This window comes from Hydra viridissima, unplaced genomic scaffold, assembly GCF_058129835.1.
Source record: "Hydra viridissima isolate aposymbiotic clone 2 unplaced genomic scaffold, HvirCarnegie_v1 scaffold_19, whole genome shotgun sequence".
NCBI classification, from domain to species: Eukaryota; Metazoa; Cnidaria; class Hydrozoa; order Anthoathecata; family Hydridae; genus Hydra; species Hydra viridissima.
In genome coordinates, this window is record NW_028324318.1 from 1,048,951 (window position 1) to 1,073,957 (window position 25,007).

General features: G+C 35.0%; 6 protein-coding genes and 1 pseudogene across 6 annotated transcripts in view; 2 read left to right on the plus strand and 5 right to left on the minus strand.

Annotated features, from left to right (window-relative positions):
• The window catches only part of LOC149876555 (uncharacterized), a 345,360-nt gene that overhangs the window by 255,151 nt on the left and 65,202 nt on the right, over window positions 1-25,007 (minus strand). The gene's annotated exons all lie outside the window — the stretch shown is intronic.
• Window positions 1-25,007, plus strand: part of LOC149876579 (uncharacterized) — a 295,309-nt gene that overhangs the window by 145,235 nt on the left and 125,067 nt on the right. The window lies entirely within an intron of this gene.
• LOC149876593 (U2 spliceosomal RNA) lies at window positions 5,449-5,616 on the minus strand (annotated as a pseudogene).
• LOC145201851 (uncharacterized) lies at window positions 6,227-7,459 on the minus strand. Its single transcript, XM_090075217.1, has 4 exons — window positions 7,384-7,459; window positions 6,929-7,149; window positions 6,526-6,685; window positions 6,227-6,406 (listed from the first exon to the last, which is right to left on the minus strand). The coding sequence occupies exons 1-4, from the start codon at window positions 7,394-7,396 to the stop codon at window positions 6,297-6,299; spliced, it is 504 nt and encodes a 167-aa protein (XP_089931343.1). The 5' UTR covers window positions 7,397-7,459; the 3' UTR covers window positions 6,227-6,296.
• LOC149876594 (uncharacterized) lies at window positions 7,481-8,438 on the minus strand. Its single transcript, XM_090075243.1, has 3 exons — window positions 8,029-8,438; window positions 7,830-7,943; window positions 7,481-7,743 (listed from the first exon to the last, which is right to left on the minus strand). The coding sequence occupies exons 1-3, from the start codon at window positions 8,066-8,068 to the stop codon at window positions 7,481-7,483; spliced, it is 417 nt and encodes a 138-aa protein (XP_089931369.1). The 5' UTR covers window positions 8,069-8,438.
• LOC149876595 (uncharacterized) lies at window positions 9,422-11,387 on the minus strand. Its single transcript, XM_090075192.1, has one exon. It carries the CDS (start codon window positions 11,143-11,145, stop codon window positions 9,694-9,696), a length of 1,452 nt encoding a protein of 483 aa, XP_089931318.1. The 5' UTR covers window positions 11,146-11,387; the 3' UTR covers window positions 9,422-9,693.
• LOC149876596 (uncharacterized) lies at window positions 12,573-22,582 on the plus strand. The gene is made up of 5 exons (XM_090075179.1): window positions 12,573-17,194; window positions 17,419-17,687; window positions 17,874-21,247; window positions 21,360-21,598; window positions 21,756-22,582. Exons 1-5 carry the CDS (start codon window positions 16,937-16,939, stop codon window positions 22,002-22,004), a joined length of 4,389 nt encoding a protein of 1,462 aa, XP_089931305.1. The 5' UTR covers window positions 12,573-16,936; the 3' UTR covers window positions 22,005-22,582.

Below are 25,007 nucleotides of genomic sequence, written 5' to 3' on the forward strand. Positions count from 1 at the left end.
GATAATCTGAAGAATGCCTTGCTTCTCTCTCTTCGTAAACATAAGATCTTAAAAGTCGGTTCCCATTAAGAGTTCATCAAGAACGACAAAATTCTCTTACACGGATTGCAGCATAATGTAGAAAGAATTCCGTCGAGTGGGGCAGGGCAGCTTCAACGAATTAGCCTTGCGAGGCTCACCTGGAATTAAAATTTAAATAACTAGGTTTCAGTCTTGAAACTAGCAATGAAAAAATCATATTTATTACATACCCGTCTTTGAAAGGTTCACTTGGTTGACCCGTCTTTGAAAGGTTCACTCGGGTTTTTGAGATGTTTTCTGTTCAGTATCCACACTGTCTTGCCGGTGTCCAGTGAGTTTAAGCTTATGGTAACCTCGACTCCGTTCTGATGGTCAGAGAATGTCATCGGTTCGTGCTTAATGTCAGTGAACTGGCGTAGATGTTTGCTGGTGTAGATTCTGTCCAGTCTCGCTTACCAAATGTTGTTAGTGGCTATGTATGTAAACTCTTGACCGTGGGGTTAAAAACTCTCCAAAGGTCTTCCACATTTAAGAGGTTCAAGGGCTTTTTAAATTTTTCGCACGAAACGCATTTCTTACGCGTTAGTTGAGGGTGTCTGTCTAGTTCGTTTAAGTCCATGTTAAAATCGCCCCCTAATACTATCGAGTAGTTTTCAGCGTTAATATTTTTAAATTTCGCAATGAGGCATTCCCAAAGGAGTTTTCGTGCGTTCTTTTGGTCGCGCGATTGTCCGGACGTAGCGTACACATTAATTATTAAAAATTTCTGCGACTTAACTTCGATGATAATATAGTTAAAATGCCCGTGCGCATCCTCAAATTTTTCTATTAGCAGGAAGTTGAAATTATTTCCCTGGTGTAAAATTAGAGTGCCTTTTGAATTATAGCGACCTGCGGACAAAAATCCTGCGTGTTTCCATTTCGCTAGGAAGTCTTTCGCCTGGTCGTTATTTAAATGCGTCTCTTGCAGTAAAATGAAGTCATGACGCAATTTCCGGAGTTTGTGGATTATTATTTTGTGTTTTTTAACATCATTAAGACCACAAACATTAGCTGAAAAAATACGTATTAAATCCATTCTTACAGAGTATTTTAAACAAATTTTGCTCTCTGAATTCAAAGTTTTTAAGAAACTTCGCATTCGATTTTGGAATGTGCGCATGGTATGATTGCGACGTGGCACAGATTGTTCGCATTGAATTATTGATAAGAAAGCGTGGTGAGAATTTACTAGAAGAAAAAGAACGAGCAGATAAAGCATGGTATAAAAGAAGACGATGAGGAAAAAGAAAAGAAGGGAAATAAACGGCCAGTTAATATTATGTGATTTTGTGAATGTTATAATGCTTGATGAAATGAGTGTGTGTGCTTTAAGAATTACAATCACGTAATTTTATAACCACAAAAAAAAAAATATCGAAGAAATAAACAAAGGTAAGTCTCCCATAAAATAAAAGAAAAATAAAAGGAGGAAGGTTACCTTTGAGTTTTCTTAATGTCTTTCTTTTGAGGCGTCGGTGGGGGAGCCATTCGTTTGGCAGTGGTTTTTTCGACTCGGGCGATTATTTCTCCCGTGTCTTTTTTATTGTTATTCACGTCCACTGTTTTCCACCCTTCTTCTGGCATTTCTTCTCCTTCGTTTCTTCTGGAGCTACCTGCCTCATTGATTATAGCATCGAGGTTTCTTAATTTTTGGACCATTAATTCCGTCTCTGTGTTGGTTATTTCGAGCGCGGTGATGCTTTCTCGTTCTTCATCAATGAGGACTCGGATTTCTTTAACAGCCTTTTCTTGTTCTTTCGTTTGCTGTGTTTTGACTTCTTTCTCAATCGGTTTTGTTATTGGTTTTTTCGCGTTGCTAGCTTTTGCAACGGTGATCGCTTCGGGTGAAGTATTTGTTCTATTTTTTTGAACACATCTTTGTTGTGGGGGATGTGAAGCACCGCATTTCTCACAGAAGAAGGATTTCCTTGCGAAGAAGAGGGCGATTTTAACTCCTTCTATCTCGATGTTGGGTGGAATTTCATCGAGCTTGACTGAGGGTCGCATTCGGAATAGTTTTCGTCCGTGAATCAGAAGAAGGTTGAATCGGTAGCTGGGGTGTTGGATTGAATACTCTTCAGCTGCGAATGGTTTCAACTGTTCGAGGATTTCGTCGTCCTCTACTAGTGGATCGCATTTGATGGTGATTTAAAAGTCGATTTCGCTTCGGACTTTTGATTGTACTCTTCGGTTGCAGCCGGAGATGGTAAGTTCCGAATCTGCAAGCAGTTGAGCGTCGGTTTTCGAGCGTAATTTGACGATCCAGTTGCCTCGGTTGGAATAAGTAAGTCCGATTATCTTGTTCGCGCCGACGAATTTCGTTATGTTCGTCTCTAGTTTTTTCGTTCGCTGTTCTTGGTAGCTTCGGTTGAAGTGCTTTTTAGGATCCATGTAGATGTTGAGGTCGATGATTCTCTCTTGTCGTTCGGTCTTGTTTCCGACGGTTTTTGCGTAGGAAGCCATGTTTCTACGTTCTTGTAGAGAGTCTTTATGTTTTCTATTGTTTTGTTGCCGTAATTGTAGTTGTGTAGTACTTTTAATAGGTAGGTCCAGCACACCCTGTCTAAAGATTTTTTTTGGTCGATGGCGACAATTCATGTGTCTGTGTATTGTTCTGTCTTTGCAATTTTCAGTATGTCACGTGTGTATATGAGGTTCATGTGCATTTGTCTGTTCGGTACGCATGCTGTCTGGTGTTTGCTAATTATGTGCGGTAGCGTCTGTTTAAATCTGTTTGTCAGCGTTTTTGTTATCAGTTTGTAGTCTGTGTTTAGAAGTGAAGTCGGTCTCCAGTTCGTTATGTCTTTCCTGTCTCCGTTTTTGTATATGCATGTCAGTATTGCCTGTCTTTGTGTGGGGGTCAGGAGTTTTCTGTTTAGTACCGCGTTCGTCATGTCGGTAAAGTCTTTTGCCAGGATTCCCCAGAACTTTTTGTAGAAGTCCGGTGTTAGTCCGTCTGAGCCTGGGGATTTGCCGTTTTTGGTGTTGTTCAGTGCTTTTGTTATTTCTTGTTCTGTGAGGTCGTTGTCGCATTTGTGTTTTTGTTCGTTTGACAGTTTCGGTAGTTTTGTGTTTTTAAGTATTTCGTCTTGTCTTGTTTCGTCTAGAGTTTCGTTTTTGTATAGGGTTTTGTAGAAGTTTCTCATAATATTTAGTAAGTCTTCTTGTTTGTCTTTGACAGTTCCGTTTTCGTCTTTTAGCTGTGTTATTGAGCGTTTGGCTGTTTTTTGTTTTTCTAGTGAAAGGAAGAGTTTAGTGTTACGTTCACCGTCGTTGTTCCAGTCTTTTTTTGTTCTTATCCGTGCACCTTTCTCTTTCTTTTTTTCGATTTCTTCTAGTCTTGTTCTCAAGCGTTGACTTATTTGGTCGTCCCGTCCCAGTCTCTCTTCTTTCTTTAGTGTGTTTCTTAGTCTTTTACGTAGGTATGTCTCATAATTCGTTTTTGTCTTGTTTGTGCTTTTGCGTATTTTACTGTCTTTTGTTTGATTGTTTGTTTTGTATTCTCCCACCATTCTGTTATGTCGCGGTAGAGGTGTTTTGTGGCTTTTTGTTTGGCTATTGTGTTTGTCATTAATTTTATGTAGTTGTTGTCTGTGAGCAGTGCGTTGTTCATAATCCACAGCCCTTTCCCTCGCGTAATTTTGTTAAAGGTAATTGTGATTTGGGGGGGCGTTATAATGGTCAGTCATTGTTGTCGGGATCATTTTGCGCTTGTTATGTAGTGACCTACACTGTTGCTAGTATAGATCCTGTCTAGTCTTGTCCTGGTCATCGTGATGTGATGTAAGTATGTGTATTGTCAATGGGTGTTTTTGTGTTCTGTTAGGGTGTTTTGTGATAGACAGGTTTGCGCGTATTCGTTTCTAGAAGTTCTGTCTTGTGCGTATTCCGTCATTTGAAGTCGCCGGCTAGTATGTGAATACTCTCCGGAGTTGTCCTGTCTTTTAGGATGTTTTTTAATGTCGTCCACAGTCTTTCTCTGTCTTTTTATATTTTGTATTGTCCTCCTGATGGGGCGTAGACGTTTGTTAGAGTTATTTTGTGTCCGTGGAGTTCTACCTACAGTATTTGATAGTGTCCGTTTTTGTCTGTTATGTTGTTGCTTGTTTTCGGGTTTTTATCTCTGAAGCATATGACTGTCCCGTCGGTGTTCTTTTTTCCGGGTGAGAAGAGGATGGTTCCTGGCCATAGTTTTTCAATTTCGTCTTAGAGTTCTGGGGATATGTGGGTCTCTTGTAACAGAGTTATGTCGCTCTTTAGGCACCAGATGTTGTTCAATATCTGTCTCCGTCTTTGTCGGCTTCTCATCCCAGCCGTGTTCATAGTAGTTATTTTTACGGTCATTTTTGTATTATTAAGGTTTATGGGGTGTCGAATCATGTTTATATTTTGTTCGGTTTTCTTTTCGTTTTTATGTCGTTTAGTTTTGTTTCTTTTGTCGGTGTTGTCACACTATTTCTTTTGGATGGTTTTTGTATGGTGTCTGTTTTGAAGTTTGTTATTGTGAGTTCCGTGTCCATCGGTGTAGGAGTTGGTGTCAAATTTTGTGGCGGTCTTGTGACATCTGTACTGCTTGTGGGTATAGGTTCAGTATTTGTTTCTGTTTCGTTTGTACTGTCCTGTGTTTTGATGTCTGCGCCGTATGTGTTTCTGTTTTCTGTTCTGGTATTTTGGCTGTTTGGGGCCTGGGTGCTGGTTTTGGTGGCTCTGTTTTTCTCTTTTCGGTCTTTTTGTTTTTTGTGTCAGTGGGGATATTCTCGTTTTGTTTTTGTGTTGTCGCTGTATCTTCGTTTTCGTCGTCGTCTTGTGACATTTTGTCTACGTCAGAGTCGGAAATGTCAAGGTCCTCTAGTAGTTTCTGTGTGTCCTGTGTTGTCTGTCTTGTTGGTACCGTTTTTCCTCTATAGTATAGGTGGTGTAACCTGTGGTCTATTGTTACGGTCAAAATACCATTTTGTCCACGTCCACTGTCGGTATCATGTTGATTAGTTTTCGTCCGTCGCGTATTTGGTTGTTGTTGTTATAATAGCCATAGTTTATATTCACAATCTATATTCAATCAAAATTATATTCACAATTTATATTCAATCAAAAAAAAAAGGTTTTATGTTTTTAGCTAGGGTAGCTATAGGAAAGTTCTAGATTTTTGTCAAAAGAAATCTAGTAAAAACTCTGCGAACGAATTCGGCGTAAGAAAATTAAAATAAAGTTAAATATACAGCGGGCTGTATATCTTTTAAGTTTTTCACTTGGGTAAGTGTTTTTAAAAGGTTTCTGTAACAAAGGCTTCGCCACAGAAAAGTTTGAAAAAAACGTTTACGCTCTTGCCTCTGCGAAGGAAGAAAAAAAACGTTTTGAAGAAAAAACTATTTCAGTTTGTTACGCGGAGTCTTTTCTGAGTCTTCACAGCGAGTTAAAAACCACAAAATAGCCACCGAAATAAGTAAACTAATTTTTTTAAGATTCCAAGATATATATTTAGAAAATATATAAAAGCACTAAAATCAATAATAGATACTACACTTGATCTTAGCCATTAGGCCGAGAAGCGACTACACTTGAGGTATTGAGTGTATATAGTCCTCCAGCCTATGCTTTGCAGACTTGCCCGAACCTCTCCAGGGAAGACCCAGAAGCACGTCGACCCTCAGTATGCCTCCCCCTTGAGGAACGGGCGGAAAAAAAAGAAAAGTATCAGTTTAATACAAGTACTCCGGCCTAGCCAGCTCGCAATCAATCCAAGTGATACGTCGCCGTTTTACAATATTTTTTTTTTTTTCGTTTAATAAAATGTTAGGATATATTAGTTTACCAAGAGTTAGATGTTTTTTCCGTAGTTTAAAATATATAAGCGTGAGTATTATACCATGCCCTTATAATATATACACCCAGTGGGCATTTAGACGTCCATTGACGTCTAGTGGACGTCCAAATTGGACCTTGGACGTCCATTTTGGACGTCTAATGGACGTCCGGTAGACGTCCAAATGAAACAACTTTCGTCCGTCTATAGCGGACGTCCAAAGACGTCCTTTTTAGACGTTTTTTGGACGAATTAAGACGTCTGGCGGACGTCCAAATTCGACCAAAATTGACTTCTCATCAAACGTATGGTCGTCGTTTTTAGGCATGACACCGAAATCTAGCAATAATATCTTTTTTCAAGTTTAAAATTTATTTGTTTAAATGTTATAATACATACTATAACAAAAAAAAATTAAAGAACTTTTATATTATTTAATTCCTTCTTTTTGCAATTTCGGCATTGCACGTTTTAACAAGTCGCCAACAAGTGTCTCAATATTGCCCACGTCAAAACCATCTTTTTCTGAGATGAGTGCTTCTAAAACAAGCAAAATTTAGAACTTTTTTTCAAATGTTATTATGACTTTTTTGTTCTTTATAACAAAACTTAATAAAAACTTTAACTTCATTACAATGTAATTAGGTATGTAAACTAACTTTTCAAACATTTGTATAACGTTGTGGCCACAAATTTTCGTTTTCCTTTTATCCCATCTTTACTGAAGCAGCTTTGCAAAGATTGTGTCATTATGCTGTCTAACACATTTTTAACGAGTCGACGTGGCGTTGAACCACCAACACCCCTAATCTGTGTAATCTAGAGACAATAAAAACTTTAGTTAAAAAAAAAGCAAACTAATCTCAATCCTGTAAAAGACAAAAATATTGCATTGTAAAATAAAAACAATTGTAAATACAAAATAACATTGTAAATAAAATTGTAAACTTCTAAAAAAAAATTAAGCTTTTTTAGTTTTGAGTTGTGTTTTTATAGGCAACATTTAAAACCATTGATTAAATTTACTTTTCTATGAGGAGAAAAAAAAAACTGACAAACTACCTTTCGAAACCTAGCTGCTTTACTGGAGTTTAATGCATTTTCTTCCTCATCAAACTTTTCTATTGTATCTATTGGTTTTGTTAAAATATCGGCATTTACGAACCCACTGTGCCCCTCATGATTATTTTCAAGTAGCTCAAGACGATCAAGGATTTTCTTTTGATTCTCCTTAACTTGATCAAATTGACTAGTTAGTTCCATGAAAATTGCATATTGAAATTCTGAAAAGAAAAGCGAAAATTTAATTAAATATTTATTTTGTGATTTTCCAAAATTGACAAAATATTTGTTATTAATTACGACTTTTGAATTAGATTTAATTAGATTTAATTATATAGCAATAAATTCTTAATTCTGAAACTAAAATGAATTAAAAATATTATTATCAATATAATACAAAAGAAATGAAAAACAACATTGATAAAATATTGACAAGTATATACAAAAGTACTCACGCTTGTTTGACATTTCCTTGAAAGAAACTCCGCCATCGCCTATATTTGAATGTTTTCTTTTGAAACTACCTGTTTTAAAATCAAGTTGAAAATATAGTTAAACTTTTATTTTGAAAATATAGTTAAAATATATATATAGTTTTTCTTTAAATATAACTTCATAACCTGTATTTGAATATTTATTGCTCAGCTTATGAGTAAATCCACTGCTCATAGGTTCATTAGAATTAAAAATGTCTAGCTCTGGACTGGGTGTTCGAACTTCTTTTGATTTTCTAAAAGGTTTTCCAACATTTTTCTTAATGAAATCAGGTGGAAAATCAGACAACAAACTTGGAGCTTGTGCTGCTTTCAGTTTTTCTAATGTAAAAAAAATAATAAAGTTGAATTAAATACTAATCAAACAAATTGCTTTTCTGGAATACCTTTACATAAAACTTTGTCACCTTTATTTGAATATCTATCGTTCAGATTATGAGAAAATCCACTGTTTACAGGTTCATTAGAATTAAAAATGAAGTCTAGCTCTGGACTGGGTGCTCGAACTTCCTTTGATTTTCCTTATGGTTGAAAAAAAAAAATTATTTATACACTCATAATATTTTTTTATCAAGATAAATTATATTAATTATAAAAAATATAAACCGTGATTTTCTGACTCATCTTCTGTTTGAAATTGAAGCATCTGGTTGCATGTCTCCAATGTTCCAGCTTCTAAAATAAATTCAATAAACTCGTACTCTTTCCAGCCTGGTTCCGGAACAGCCCACTCAGAAATATAAGTTCCAAGAGTTTTGTATCCTTTGGGTGGGAAGTAAACAATACATTTGTCTTAACTAACCCAATGATAAGGAACCACTGTCTTGGTTGGAAGACCTTTTTCAGTTATAACAACAGTACTAAAAAGCCTGCAAATAAAATAAGGACTTAATGAACAAATCAAAAGTGCATACACATTACATTAGTCGTAAACCTCTTTTTACTTTTTTTAAATTAGAAACATAAGCCATTCAATTTTGATTTCTTATAATCACATTTTTAAATTCAGATTTTATAAGTTTTATAAACAGATTAACAATAAAACCAAAGTCAGTATATTTAAATAAATCTATTCTCATAAAAAAGGTTTAGAAATAGAAAATTTTAATATAAATTAAATAAAAGTTTATTAAGTTGTTTTTTTTTCAGCCCAAATTTACACAATTTAGCAAGGGTATGATAACTTGATCATTTCCATGTGCTAAGCAAACACATTTTCTCCATTTTATATTTGCATAAGTTAGTTGATTTGACCAAAGTGTATCTTTTCTTATCAGATATATTTGAAGAGTCTTAGAAAAAACAAAATCTTCAAAAAAATTATCTAGTTCACTCTTTTTGTACATCTTGCATACTAATCTACCATCAGGCAAAATGTTATTCACAAAGCATATACAATCTTGAGTATTAAACCAAGAGTTAGTAGGACCATTAAACTTGGTAATAGTAATTGTTTTCTCAGAGTAAGTATCTTTTAATTCGTGAAGCCTTTTAACAATTTCTTTTAATGGATTCTGATTTCTTTTAATGATTCTGGGTCCACGAAAGTTCGTTGCTTTTTTCAAAAAGATTTTTGTTTGCTAAAGAGGTCATTTCCTCTTCGAACAAGTCCCAGTACTCCTGGTAGAGTTCTACCGGTGTCACAGGAAATTTTGCTGCTAGGAAATTTTGCGGCTGCGGCATAATTTCCTAGGAAAATCTGCTGCTCAGCTGCATTAATTCCTAGGAAAAATTGCCGCTCGCAGGAAAATTTGCTGCTGAAAAAAGCTAGTTAATTTCAATCTTTCCTAACATTATTTCTTCGAAATTTCAATTTTTTTGCCTAAACGAAAAAGCTAAATTGAAGGAGCACACTATAAAGTTCAAATTAAAATTAACTTAAAATTTGTAAAGGATTAATCATAGTTCTTTTCCATCTTTTTAAATCAATTTACTTTTTATTTACGCTACATAATAAAAACCTTTGCCTTAATAAAAGTAACCTTTAAAAGTAATCCTCCTTAACCAATTAAAATAATTATAAAAAAAAATCTCTTTAATTGATAATTTTACTTTTATTAACATTAAATATAAAATAGTTGGTTTTGCTAATATTTTTATGAATTTAATTTATGTTAATATTTCTAGCTTTCAATGAACTTTTTCGAAGTATTTTATTCATTGCCACACTATATATTAAGCTGAATTGAATAATTATAACAAAATAAAACTCTAAGACAAGAGTTGGTAATATATTTAAAAAAATGCAGAAATATTTTATAGAAAAAATATTTATGGCATATTTCGTATGCATATTTCACAATTCCAATCCTGCACTGAGTTGTCTTCTTTGTATTGGACACATGTAATATGGAACCATTTTAGGCATTTGCTGCAAGCAACCATAAAATCATAAGTGCAAGGCATTAAGCAAGTGCAATGGAGTTGAACATTTTTAGTTGAGGGATTGTTACGTGTAATACTCAATTTACTTCGCTTATTGAGTAATGGGAAGGGTTTAAATTGTCCAGCATGAAACATTTTCTCAAGATGTTGTCTCATAAACTTTTGATTGTATGATATAGTTTCGGGTTGTTTACTGAAAGCCAAATGCACAGCATTAGCTATAGCAAATAATCCACAATCCAAACTTCCGGTCTGTTGTTGGACACTTTTAATATTTACAACAATACTTGGTGGAAATTCACAATTATAATCGGCAAAATTCTTGTAACATCTGGCTAACTGATTAATTAGATGTGAATCTAGTTTGTTATACATACTGTCATAAAGTGAAATTGATCCATTTATTGAACAGGAAGTGACCCAATGAGAATTAATAAAATGGATCTGAACAGAAATTTTATCTGTACTTACTGCCTTAAATGAATCAGTCTGTGACAACAAGGTATCCTGCAAACCAATAATATCTGGAAACTGTTTCTTTATTATCAACTGAGCTAAATTTATATGTTCGTCAGTCAATTCTTTGCCGTCTAGTATAACTTTTTTCATTGTCAGTGTAAAAATAGAAAGTTTCTCAGATATAGGTTTAGACTTTTCTTCAGAATTATTTAGGACTTTTTCAACAATATTATTTATAACCATATTTTCAGAAATAGGATAATAAATCTTCAAACGAGTCATATTGTATACTTGCTTTAATTTCTTATTGCAATCATTTACATAACATAAACGAAAAGTATTCTTTTTCAAAATTTGACAAATTTTGTATGGGCCAGTCCAATTTGGCTCTGTCTTTGAACCTTTTCTGGAAAGTTTTTTACTGTTTCTTATTAACACTTGAATGCCAACTTTAAACAACTGGTTTTCTGAACAATGTTTGGCATCATATGCTTTTTTTTGGCGTTCCTGAGCTTTCTGAATATTGTGCAGTGCATTTTTTCGCATTTCTATTACATTTTCTAATAGACTTTCTCTATTTTTTAAACTGTCATCAATCGTAGGTTTATTTTCAAAATCGTTTTTTATAGATTTTATTTGTAAATCAACAGGAAGCCTAGCTTGTCTTCCATAAACTAGATAAAATGGGGTTTGTTTTGTAGAGTCTTGAACAGAGACACGGTATGAAAACAATACACTCTCAATGTATAGATCCCATGTGTTTTGCTTTTCATCAATATATTTTAAAATTTGACACTGAAGAGTTTGATTGAACCTTTCGTCTTGACCGTTGCTCTGAGGGTGGTAGGCACTTGTTACATTGCACTTTGTTCCCATCATTTTATTTAATTCTTGGTTTACCTAAGCAAAACAATAAAAATCCTTTATCTGAGTAGAAATGTTATGAGGAAATAGGTCTATTATAAAATGTGCCTGTAAAAAATGCCTGTATAGGGTTTGTATTAAATAATAAACAAGTATATCATAACCAAATAAATAAAAATTAGTTTATAAAAGAAAAAAAAAAAGTTTTTGCAAATTTTGGCATAAAACACTTTAGTTATGCAAAATATTAACAAAGAAAAAAATATTTTTATATATGGATTGCAGATGAGGATGTTTAGCCAATGTTTTTTTAACTTTAATTTCGTTTATCAACTTTAAATGAACAAGTTCTAAAGTTTTAAAAGTCCAACTTAGTCTTTATTCACTCTTTACATCCAATTTTGATATATCAACTTTTCGAAATTTAGATTATAAAAGTTATAGAAAAATTCAAGTTTTAAAAAAAAGTAATAAAAATAAACAAATAAGCAAAAACAATTAAACAAACAAAATCCAACACAGTACCTCATTTACAAAATCTCTTCCTTGGTCACTTATCTGAACTTCACAACAAACATGTCTTGTAAAGCATGTATACAAGAACTCTGCTACACTTGTAGCTGTTTTATCAGATAAGGAAGCAGCTTCAGGCCACTTGGAGAATAAACAGGTGGCTGTTATGATATATTTATTTCCCCTTTCTGTTAAAGGAAGAGGTCCAATTAAATCAATTCCAACAGTTTTCCATACTTCATCTTTAACTTTAATAGGATGTAGTTCAGCTGAGTATTTTTCAAATGCTCTATAAAGTATATTATGAAGGAAATAATATAAATTATGCATATTTAAAGACTTTATACTATTTGAAAATAACACAATTATTTTTAATTTTTGTTATAACTTAGATAATAATACCTGCAGTATTATAAATTAAAATTATCATTGTTATTATTGTTTTAAATAAATAATAAAAAATAAACTTTAGTGTATAAACCTGTTTGCTCTTTGACACTTATCACAATATTTACAAAAATTCTTAACATCATCTACCATCCCTTTCCAGTAATACCTCTCGGAGAGTTTTTCTAACGTTTTATCTCGACCAAAGTGTCCACCACCAAGAATTGCCGAATGACAGCCTTCGAGAATCATAGTTTTTTGACTTGTTAGAACTACTAGCAGATCCATGTTTCTTTTTTTATCGTAGTAAAAAAGTAAGCCATCCTTTACCAAAAATCTTTTGGACTTTCTTCTTAACCCATCTTTTCTAATCTTATCCATGCCATGAGGGTATAATCCTCTGACAATTAAATCAACAAGATTGTTGTATTCTTCGTCGTTCATATTTCAAATATGGACTCATGATTAATTTCTGTTTGTCACGCATTCAGCAGCAAATTTTCCTGCGAGCGGCAATTTTTCCTAGGAATTAATGCAGCTGAGCAGCAGATTTTCCTAGGAAATTATGCCGCAGCTGCAAAATTTCCTAGCAGCAAAATTTCCTGTGACACCGGTATACCGTCTATCCCTGGTGTTTTACCTTTTGCGAGCGAGAAAGCCGCGTTTCGCATTTCCGCGTTGCTAAGTTTTATGTTTAAAAAAGCGTTTTCATCATCGATTAGCGGTTTTTGAAAATTGTCGAGGAAGAGGTGTCCCTCTCCTTCATCCACGCGTTGTTTTTTGTAAAGTTGCTGATAAAAATTTTTAATAGTTTTTTTAATGTTTTTAGTATCGGTATATCGGTATAAATCGCGTCGCCGCACCTTATTTCGTTTATTGTTTTTTTGCGTTGATTATTTTTTTCCATTTGAAAAAGAACTTTGAAGGGAGTTTCACCCTCCTCTAATATAATTTGTTTTGTTCTTACAAAAACAACCGCGGAGTATTCGAGCTCTTGTAATTGTTTTAAAGGAGTTTTAATTTTTTCTTTGTTTTTGTCTATTTTATTTTTTTCCGCTTCATTTTCTTCCTTCAAAATTATTATCTTGCGCTTTTTTTCATCGCTTATCTCAGTTGCGCGTTGCACTGCTACATCTCTAATTTTAATTTTGTCAATGTCCCACCATTGTTTGGGGTTTTGATAATCGTTTTTAGTAATTTTCATGTAGTTTGTTTCGCGCTCTAGCATTTGCTTAAAATCGGCGTCTTTTAAAATTTCGGTGTTCAAGTGCCAGTAACCTGGCCCTCTCGCGTTTGAATTTTTATTTTCAATTGTGCATAAAACCGCGCTGTGGTCGCTCACCTCCGCCTTTAAAATTTTGCACGTGCTCTGCGTTTTAGCTACTGAAGAAATATATACTCGATCTATTCTACTTTGAAAAGTTTTATCAGGTTTTTCAAAAGTGAATTCTAATTTCAAAGGGTTGTTCTCTCTGTAGAGATCAACTAGTTCGTATTTTTCAAGAAAATTTTGCAAACTCTTACTTCCTAAAGTGTTATTTTTACTTAAACGATCACCACCTTGCCTATCTAGTAGAGGGTTCAAAACCATATTAAAATCTCCCGAAAGTATAAGAGTATCGCATTTACTCGCGTATCTTTCTAGAGTTTTAAAAAAATTTCCTTTCTCTTGCGGTAAGTTAGGACCGTATACGTTTATTATTCTAATATTTTTCTCATTTATAAAAAAAGTTGCCGCAAAAAACTCTCCCGCACTTGTCCTGAATAACATCTTTAATTTCGATATCATGTTTTGTTAAAAATGCGACTCCGCGCTCCTTGTGGTTTAGATTGTTCCAAAGAGATTTTCCTTTTGTCAAGTTTCGCCACTCCTTTGTCCATTTTTCTACGCTTCTTTCGCAGCCGTGCGTTTCTTGCAGTAAACAGACATCGCATTTTTTAGCTTTGCAATAGCGCATTACTTTTCGTCTTTTGAACTCGTCATTGAGACTGTTGACGTTGAGCGTTAGAATTTTAACCGCCATTCGTTTTCAAAAATGCCGACAAAAGGTTAGCACGATTTGAAAGAATTACAAAGTATAGATATTCTCAAATTAAAAGCGGCGCACTCTTAAATTTCAGGAGATTTTAAAAGGAGGGGACAAAGTATGCTTTTTACAATCAGAAGAAAAAACCTTAGCAAAAAATAAAATTAAAAAAAAAAAAAAAAAACACAGAAAGCTTACGTTACCCGTGTTTGTCTTCCTTTGAACGTTCTTTCGATATTCTTTTTGGATCGTCCGTGTTTTTAAGTTCTTTCATTTTGCGTTTGTTCTTTTTCCCCGATTTTTCCATCTCTACTGTCATTTCTACATCCTCGACGGTCCTGTTTTCAGTTACGCACTCCTTTCGTTTCCGCCGTACCTCTCGCGATTTTTTTTTTCTTCAATGCTTTCCTCGACTCTCTGCTTCGTATCTATTTCGACAACTTCTTCGGCGATTGTTGTTTCAGCCGAACTCGTTTCTTTCTCCTGTTCTATTTCTCTCGTTGGTTCCAGTATCGGCGCTTCGTCGTTTCGTTCCTTTCGTGGTGGTCGAGACGGCTGTCCGGTGTGGATCGCTCTGACTCGGTAACCTCTTATTGTTAGGAAATATGGTATGGGGGGACGGTAAGTCTTCCATAACGGCCACAAGGATGCCGGAATAATATGGCGTGCCTTTCGTCGGCGTCCGTTTGATAACTGGCCTGGTGGATAAGTGTTTCCCAAACCCCATATCCTGGAGGACTCTGCCAACTTGAAAGTTTTTTGCTTCCAGCGGCAGACCAAGAATCGATACCGTCGTTCTCCTCGTTGGCGTTCTGATCGGAGTCGAGTTACTAAACTTATGGTAAAATCCGCCGATATTTAAACCTCGCTCGAGAAGTACCTTTTTGGCACGTTAGGAGTTCATAACGATCTCTAGCACCGTACCTCCGCGGATTAGCTGGATCCCTTCCATCTCCTCGTCGAGATTATTTTCCTCTATTTCGCGAAGAACGTCACCAATCGTGGCTCGGACTTGGAGCGTACAGACCAGCGTGTTTTTAAGTTGTGGTCGGTAATCCCCGATATTGCGGTTGGCAGATGCAGCATTCGCGTAGCTCCTGGATTGCGATTCGTTTGGTTTCGCGTCGTTGTCTCCTCGACCTTTCTCTTCTCGTTCTCTGTCTTCTGACTCGTCAGAATCCCCGTCGTCAGTGCTATATTCCATCCGAAAGTCTACGTTTTCCTCGCCCGTTGCGGCTTTCTCCATCTTGATCAGAAGGTTAGCGGATATCGCATCCAAGGACTCAGGAACCGTCGTACTCGCGCTCGTACTCATCTATAACGAAAAGAAAATCGCTATCCCGATGACTAAAATCAAGAACAGATACTACACTTGATCTTTTTTTTTTTTTTTTTTATTTCCTTATACGTCACATCAGCCATGGGCAGCTGTGGACGGTATAATGTACATATTTACAATTTCGTGATAAATTTATTTACAATTGTATATATTTTTTGCTATATAATATATTTTTTTTTTTTTCCGTATTTAAAATTTTTTCTTTTTTTTTTTTTTTTACATTTTATACATATTTACATTTTACATATTACGGCTATTATTTGTAGAGGGTTATGTTGTTTTGTATTATTGTGTTTTAGTAATGTTTTTGATGTTTTCGTCGCAAATTTTAATAGCGGTTTTGTAAGTGTTTTGATTTTTGCTTTCTGTCTTTATTTCTGTTCTTAGTCTCTTTATTAGTAGCGTGTTAAAGTGCAGTGGAGCGTTTAGTTTTTTGTTTTCAAAAGTCAGTGTGTTCCGTATGTGTTGTACTGTTTCGTAAAAAGTGTCTATGCATGTGTCGCCTATGCTTCTGTCTTGTGCGGTTGCAATACCCACAAGGAAAAATTTTAGGGTATTGCTGTATCTGTCGTTTGGGTATATGGTGTTTAGTATGTTTATGATTTGTATGCATATTTTCTGTGTGTCGGGGCAAAAGTAGAACCAGTGTTGCAATGTTTCCGTTTCGTTTTTGTCGCATCGTTTGCATGTTTTGTCTATGTGTTTGTTCCATTTGTGCATAGTGTTAAGTGATGGGAGTTTTCTGTGTATGTATTTGTATTGTGTTTCGTTGGCTTTGTTGTATAAGTTTCTGTCTTGTAGTTTTCGAAGTTTTCTGTCCCAGTCTCGTTTTGTTATGGGCGTTTGTCCGGGTGGGAGTTTTCTGTTCCATTTTATATGTCTGTCGGGGGATGTCATTTTTGATGTCAGGATTCTGTGGTATATTTGTTTGTTCGTTATCTGTGTCAGTTTTTTAGAGTATTTTAAACAAATTTTGCTCTCGAAATCCAAAGTTTTTAAGAAACTTCTAATTCGATTTTGGAATGTAGTCTAGTCAAAATAAGCCTAAAAAAGGGCTAACCTGGACAAAATTTGGATATAAATGAATTTGGTATCATTCGAAGCGTAATTTTATCTACTTTAATATATCCAAAATCCACCAAAATTCATTTTGGGCAAAAAAAGTTATAAATATTATTGTTGACCTCACTTTGTAGATTTTTTTTTTTTAAATAAACTAAACCCGTACGACTTGCTGTCAATAAGTTGTGATAATTCAGCGAAAAATGACGCGATTCATATAATATTTTGTAAAAATATAGTTTAAAGTTTACAAATTATAAAAATGTAAAAATTAATTACATAAAATGCTGACATCATCATTTTTTACTTTAATATCAGCATAGCATGCTCAAAATGCGCTAATTTTTCTTTTCAAATAATATATTTTGTGTACTTGCTAAACTGTAGAGCTGAATGTTGATGTTGTTAAATATTATTTTTAAATTTCATGTTTTAATTTTTGATAAACTATTAAATATACCTTAAATTAAAATATACAATGTTGAACACATTAAAAGAAACTTGTTTGCTTTGCAAAGATAGTGACCTTGCTAATCAAACGATTAATGTTGGAAGGAAAGGTATTAATACCTTAATTCATTATTCACAAGTACGCAACGATAAAAACCTTGAAGAAGAACTTAAGGAAAGGGACACGGTTGCTGTTCATGTGGCATGCAGGCGTGATTTTACAAATCCGAAAAGAAAAGTATTAAAATGTCAAATGGAAAGCCCTAACATTAAAAAATTGCGTTCAGTAAGATATTTTCGTATTTAGTCAATCTTGTGCTTGTGTCACTGATCCATACAATTAACTATATTTATATATGAATGAGTTACTTTGTTCAACTATGTTCTTTTAGCTGTTTTTTATTAATTCATTGTGCGGTTCTTTAATAACGACATCCCACTTTCTTAAAAAAAGCAAAACAGTAGCTTAATATTTGTATTTTTTTGTAAACAAATTTATTTATAACTTAGACCGACATATTCAACTGGAAGCAATGCTGCTTCATTTGTGGCAACTTAGCATTACCCGATTCTAAACATCGTGATCGTAAAGCCGTAATACATGTGCGTACAATAAAATTCAAACAAAGTATGCTTAAGGTTTGTGAAGACAGAAAAGATATATGGGCAGTTGAAGTAAAATCTCGTTTGAATTGCTGTTGTGATCTGGTTGCAAGTGATGCTATATACCACTTTGAATGTTATAAGCTATTTTCAACCAGTAGGGTTTCCACCAACAGGTTTTAATTCCAATATATTTTACTTAATTCCAATATATTTTAAATTACAAATGATAAAGTGATTTGTAGTTTTTCCATAATAAAGTAACATATTGACCAATTCTGACCAAGTTTTGAACTTTTATAATCGTTGTGTGTATATTTATGTTTCATATGCTAATCTAGAAAGTCCTAATATATTTACAGGTCAAATTTGATTGAAACAGAAAAGCCTGGTCGCAAAGAAAGTTCAACAATGGCGGAACACTTTGAAAGGCTTTGTGGTTGGTTTGAGAGTCAAATGGCTCCTGTGACAACTACTGAGTTGCACATTAAAATGGAAGAACTTGCAAATTCCAAAGATATTTATTCAATGAAGCACTTAAAGAGAAAATTAGAAGAAAAATACAAAGACGACATAATTATTAGCCAAAGTGAAGGAAAATCTAATTTAGTATGCTTTAAAGATGCAGCTACATTTATTATTAAAAAATCTAAGGCAGAGAACAAAGATGCAAACGAAGGTGAAGTTATCATTAGAACTGCGGCTAAGTTGATAAAGGCAGAAATTTTAAATCTAAAGTTCAGCACAGAGAATTACCCATCTAAATACGATATTGAGCATCATGAAAAAAGTTTAAGCCCATTGCTTCGCCTCTTCATGAAACAAATTACATCTGACGAACTAAAACAATCTTCCATTGGTCAAACTATAACAAAAGCTATTCGATCGCGGTTTTACGTCCCGCCTTTGCTTTTTGGTTTAGGAATAGAACTAGATCACAAGTTTGCATCAAAATGGCTGACAAATGAGCTATTTAAACTAGGCTTTTGCATAAGTCCATCAGAAATAACACGCTTTAAACACTCTGTTATGGCTAACAACGATAACATTGTTGAAGGAGTGCTGAATGGATTATTTACTCAGTGGGTGGCAGACAATGTTGATCATAATATCTGCACATTAGATGGTAAAGACACTTTTCATGGGATGGGAATCATCGCTGCTGGAATGATGAACTCTAAAGTTTTGGATAATCTTCATCGAATTAAAAGAATAAGATATGGTTTAAAGGCAGCAGAAATAAATTCTAAAATAAATATTCCGATTTTGTGGTATGACGTTCCTGACACAGCAGCATTGACAAAGATATTGTTCAAGCCCATTGTTGAGCTTCAGTCACCACAGACTTTTTCACTGTCTCTCGGTATTGATCTTTTCTGGCAACGTTCGTTCACTTCAACGGCTGGTGAGAACCGGGCACAATGGAGTGGATTTATGCAACTTCATCATAATAGTAAATGTCATCCCGGAAAAAGTGAGATATTCATGGCGCCTATCATTAACTTAAACCCATCTGATGAAAACTGCATTCATTCTGCACTTGTTTTTATACAAAACCAAGCGAAATTAATCAATTTACCTACTCCAAGTGTAACTTTTGATCAGCCTTTATGGTTAAAAGCTTACGAAATTGCAAAGTCTAAGCAATTGGATATAGTTATTCGATTGGGAGGATTCCACATCTTAATGAGCTTCCTAGGAAGTATTGGTATGGTCATGGAGGGATCAGGGCTGAATAGATTACTCGAACTTATTTATGCAAGCAACTCTGTCACGCATATAATGACTGGTAAAGCAGTAGCTAGAGCACTAAGAGCTCACTTCTTAGTGGAGTCGGCCTTAATGAGTCTACTTTTTAAACAAAGCTCCAAAGATGAAGCTGATAGTTCTCTAGAAAATATGTATCAGGATCTGGTCCAAGGAAACATGGATTTGGAAGAGATAAACAGTAGCAGTGTAGTTATAAGATTCACAAATCTTATTGAAAATTTAAAAATACAGCTTTCCCATTCATCCAGAACAGCAAAACTATGGCTGCAATATCTTGAATACATTAGCATTATCAAGATGTTCATCAGAGCAGAGAGAACTGGGAACTGGCACGAACATCTGGAAGCCACCAGGCTGATGCTTAATTTATTTGCCGCAACAGGGCATATAAACTATGCCAAAAGTGCTCGGTTATATCTACAATCCATGCACTCACTTAATTCAGAACATCCTTGGCTTTATGAGCAGTACTGTAAATCAGGTTACCATTGTATTAGACGCACAGATCGATATTGGGCTGGTCTTTGGCCTGATTTAGTAATTGAACAGTGCATGATGAAATCAATAAAAAGCAATGGAGGCTTAACCAGAGGAAGGGGTATGTCAGAGACTACAAGGAATCTTTGGGTCAGTACCTTGCACGAATGCGGAGCAATCCATGATTCCATGTCAACATTGACAAAGCATCGTTTTGAGAGCAGTCAGCAACATTGTGAATCTGGTGAGTCTCGGCGAAAAAGAGATACTAAAGATTTTAAAGCATTAAAGGAGCAGCTCGAGCTGTTTAACCCATTTGAATTTCAACACTCAGGACTTCAATGTATATTTACTGGCCTATGTGCTGATAAGGATGATGAAATCAATTGTGATCAAGCAGAAAATGTGGGTTTAGAGATTCAAAACAGTCTTAATAATATCGCAGTCAATCAAGCAGTTATCAAGCGTTCAAAGCAGGTCAAGACACTTGCCAAATTGATGCCATCTGTTAAAGTTAATGGCGATGCAGTCCACGTAGATCCTAATGTTTTGTTCCAAAGACTAATCATGCTAATCGAGAGGGTTGAAGATTTGACTGACTGCTTCGAATATGAATTAACACCGGAGCCCACATCTCTCTTCAAAGATGGATTAATGAGGAAACCAAACAAAGCAGAGCTTGGTAGAGAACTCATTAAGGATTCAACAATTTTAACAGTGAATAATGACACAACCTATATTCTTGACGGCGGAGCTTTGCTGCATCGAGTTTTTTGGAGTCTCCCAGCTACATATTCAGACATTATTGAACAATATTGTACATATATTACAAAAAAGTATGGTAATCATACTTTAATTATTTTTGATGGTTACAAATCATCCATCAAAGATCAAGAACATCAAAGGAGAGCAAGAAAGTCTATCAACATTGTATTCCAACCAAAAAACCAAGTGAACTGCAAACAATCTGAATTTCTGTCAAACAGCAATAACAAAACTGCTTTGATCAAAGCATTGGTAATAAAGCTAAGAGAAAAAGGTCATATAGTAGCGGAATGCGAAGGAGACGCTGACAGAACCATTGCTACAAAAGGAATTGAGCTTTTACAAAATGGAAAATGTGTTACTATCATAGCTGATGATACAGACACTCTTGTTATGTTGGTTCACATGTGGGATCAAACCATGTGTGAAATTTTTTTGCGCCGCAAAGCTAAAAAAAGTATGAAAAAAAATACGGAAACAATCAGCATAAAGAATCTTACATTAAGTTTATCATATCACGTGAAAAAATGTTTGTTGTTTATCCATGCATGGAGTGGATGTGATACTACCTCTGCGTTTTTTGGTCAAGGAAAGATAGCTGTACTGAAGTTTATTGAATCGAATAGTGAGTTTGCTCAATCTTTATGTGCAGTATTCCAAGATCCCTTTGCAACACAAGATCAGGTAGCTAATGTTGGAATACAAGTGGTTTTGAACATCTATGGTATGCAAGACAGTGATCATATTTTTTTTATTGATTTACAATATTGTTTATTTTATAATTATACGTCCATATTGTTTTGCAGAGGTTTGATTTAGCTCAACTATTACTATAGGTGAAAAAAATAAACAAGTCTCGCTAGCACAACTTAGGAAACAAAAGTATATGAGAATGGTGGCAACTTCCAAAAAAGGAATTCAGCCAGAACGACTACCACCAACTGAAAGCGCGATCAAGTACCACTCGTTTCGAGTGTATTTACAAATTCAGCAATGGTTGGGAGTCAATATGGATGAAACAAAGTGGGGATGGAGAAGGGAAAATGACGTTTTAGTACCTATAAAGACAGACAAAGTACGTATACTGGAGCAGCAAAATAAACCACAAAAGCTGATTTACTTTCAAAACGGATTTCTTGAAAATACTCATTTTTCAATAAACAATCTAAGTTTAAACCAGCTCCTAACTAAAATTTTAATTAACTTTTCAACTTAAGTATTTTTTTATTCAGGATCCTGCACCAATTCACATTCTTAATATCATAAGATGCAACTGCGGCACTAATACTAAAACACCATGTGGAAAACAATGCCAATGTCGACGTCATGAAATAAATTGCATGACAGCCTGCGGACAGTGTCAAGGTTTGGAGTGCACAAATGCACCAAAAAATAATGTCAATATCGATGACAGCGAAAATGAATATGAAAGTAGTGAAGATGGAGATGGAAACATTTTTGAAAAAATGTTTGATTTTTGATATTATTTCTAATTATATTGGTCGAGTGTAAAAAGCACTAATATTTAAACCTTAAATGAAAAATTATTCAAAAGTAGTTAAAAATATATTTATTATGAAAGAAAATATTTCAAAAAAATATTGTAAAAAAACTGCTGACATCAGCATTTAAAAGATTTCTGAAGCACATTTCATTTTTTTAAATTTTTACACATTAGGCTATATCTGCGCAAAATTTCATAAAGGCTAAGCAACTTTATAATAAGTTATTACAACTTATTGATAGTAGACACAACGGGTTTTTTTTGTATTTTCAATAAATTTGAATAAAAATGAGGTGAGCTAAAATAATCATAACTTTTTTTGCCCAATATGGATTTTGGTGGATTTTGGATATGTTAAAGTAGATAAAATTACGCTTCGAATGATACCAAATTCATCTTTATCCAAATTTTGTCCAGGTTGGACCCTAATTTGACTAGACTAATGTGCGCATGGTGTGATTGCGACATAGCACAGATGCTTCGCATTGAATTATTGATGAGAAAGCGTGGTGGGAATTTACTAGAAGAAAAAGAACGAGCAGATAAAGCATGACAGAAGTGAAAAGGATGAGGGAAAAGAAAAGTAGTGAAATAAACGGCCATTTAATGATATGTGATTTTGTGAATGTTATAATGCTTGACGAAATGAGTGTGTGTGCTTAAACATTTACAATCACGCATTTTTACAACCAAAAATATTTTTGAAGAAATAAACAAAGGTAAGTCTCGCATAAAAAATAAAAAATAAAAGGAGGAAGGTTACCTTTGAGTTTTCTTAATGTCTTTCTTTTGAGGCGTCGGTGGAGGAGCCATTCGTTTGACAGTGGTATTTTCGACTCGGGCGATAAATTCTCCCGTGTCTTTTTTATTGTTCTTTACTTCCACCTTTTTCAACCCTTCATCTTTGCCTTCGTTGGTTTCGTCTCTTCTGTAGCTACCTGCCTCGTTGATAATTGCATCAAGGTCGTTTAGCTTTTGAACCATCAGTTCCGTCTCTGTGTTGGTTATTTCGAGAGCGGTGATGCTTTCTCTTTCTTCGTCAACGAGGACTCGGATTTCTTTTACAGCCTTTTCTATTTCTTTCGTTTGCTGTAGTTCTATTTCTTTCTCGATTGGTTTCGATGTTGGTTTTTTCGCGTTGCTAACTTTTGCAACGGTGATCGCTTCGGATGTTGTATTTTGTTTTTGTTGGTTTTTTTGGACACATCTTTGTTGTGGGGGATGTGAAGCACCACACTTCTCGCAGAGGAAGGATTTCCCCGCGAAGTAGAGGGCGGTTTTAACTCCTTCTAGCTCGATGTTGTGTGGGATTTCATCGAGCTTGACTGAGGGTCGGATTCCGAAAAGTCTTCGTCCGTCCTTCAGGAGGGGGTTAAATCGATAGCTGGTGTGTTGGATGGAATACATTTCAGCTGTGAAAGGTTTCAGTTGTTCGAGTATCTCTTCGTCTTCTACCAGGGGATCGCATTTAATGGTTATAAGAAAGCCGATTTCGCTTCGGACTTTCGACTGGACTTTACGGTTGAAGCCGGAGATGGTGAGTTCCGAATCTGCAAGCATTTGTGCGTCGGTTTTTGAGCGGAATTCGACGATCCAGTTGCCTCAGTTGGAATATTTAAGGCCGATCATCTTGTTCGCGCCGACGATTTTCGTGATTTTCTGTTCCAGTTCTTTCGCTCGTTGTTCTTGGTAGCTTCTGTTGTAGTGTTCGTTCGGGTCCATGTAGATGTTAAGATCGATGATTCGCTCTTGTCTCTCGGTTTTGTTGCCGACAGATTTCGCGTATGATGCCATGATTGAAAAATAAAAAAAAAAAGTTTAAGAAAAAAAGAAAAAAGGAAAACAAAATGAGAAAGTTCGCCGAAGTCTGAACTCTTATAACGGAGCAGCCGATGACAAACGTCGATTTCTTTAAAGTGGCGAAGAAGCTTCGAAGAATATCGCAATAATAATCTATCCAAGCTAAAAATTTCACCAAAAGATACTGCACTTGTTCTTTTTTTTTTTTTTTTATTTCCTTTAACGTCTCATCAGCCATTGGCAGCTGTGGACGGGAGGATGTTCGGCGCTTGCCTACGTCACCCCATTTTACGTCTTGTCGACTGATATTAGAGCCAAGCCTTGACAGTACTGCTTTGAGGCCCCCGCGTGCTTGAGTTAACGAACATTCCCGGATCCTCTGCCCGACTTAAGCAGCTCATGACCAAAGCTTCGCACACCATCCAAAACAGCCTCATCGGATTTTTTACACCACCAAGTGGTGCCCGACTTTTCGACACTGAGCCTCATTCGGATCAATACACCATTAAATGATGGTGCCCGACTTTTTTGCCCAGCACCTCATCGGAATTTTTACACCACCTAGTGGTGACCGGCTTTTCGGCGCAAGGATGATGATACTACACTTAATCTTTTTTTTTTTTTTATTTCCTTTTACGTTGCATCAGCCATGGGCAGCTGTGGACGGTATAATTTACATATTTACAATTCCGTGATAAATTTATTTACAATCGTATATATTTTTTATTTGATTTTTTGCTATATAATATTTTTTTTTTTACGTAGTTAAGATTTTTTTTTTTTTTTTTTTATTTACATTATTTACATTTTATATATTACGGCTATTATTTGTAGAGGGTTATGTTGTTTTGTATTGTTGTGTTTTTGTAATGTTTTTGATGTTTTCGTCGCAAATTTTAATAGCGGTTTTGTAAGTGTTTTGATTTTTGTTTTCTGTCTTTATTTCTGTTCTCAGTCTCTTTATTAGTAGCGTGTTAAAGTGCAGTGGAGCGTTTAGTTTTTTGTTTTCGAAAATCAGTGCGTTTCGTATGTGTTGTACTGTTTCGCAAAAAGTGTCTATGCATGTGTCGCCTATACTTCTGTCTTGTGCGGTTACAATACCCATAAGAAAGAATTTTAGGGTATTGCTGTATTTGTCGTTTGGGTATATGGTGTTTAGTATGTTTATGATTTGTATGCA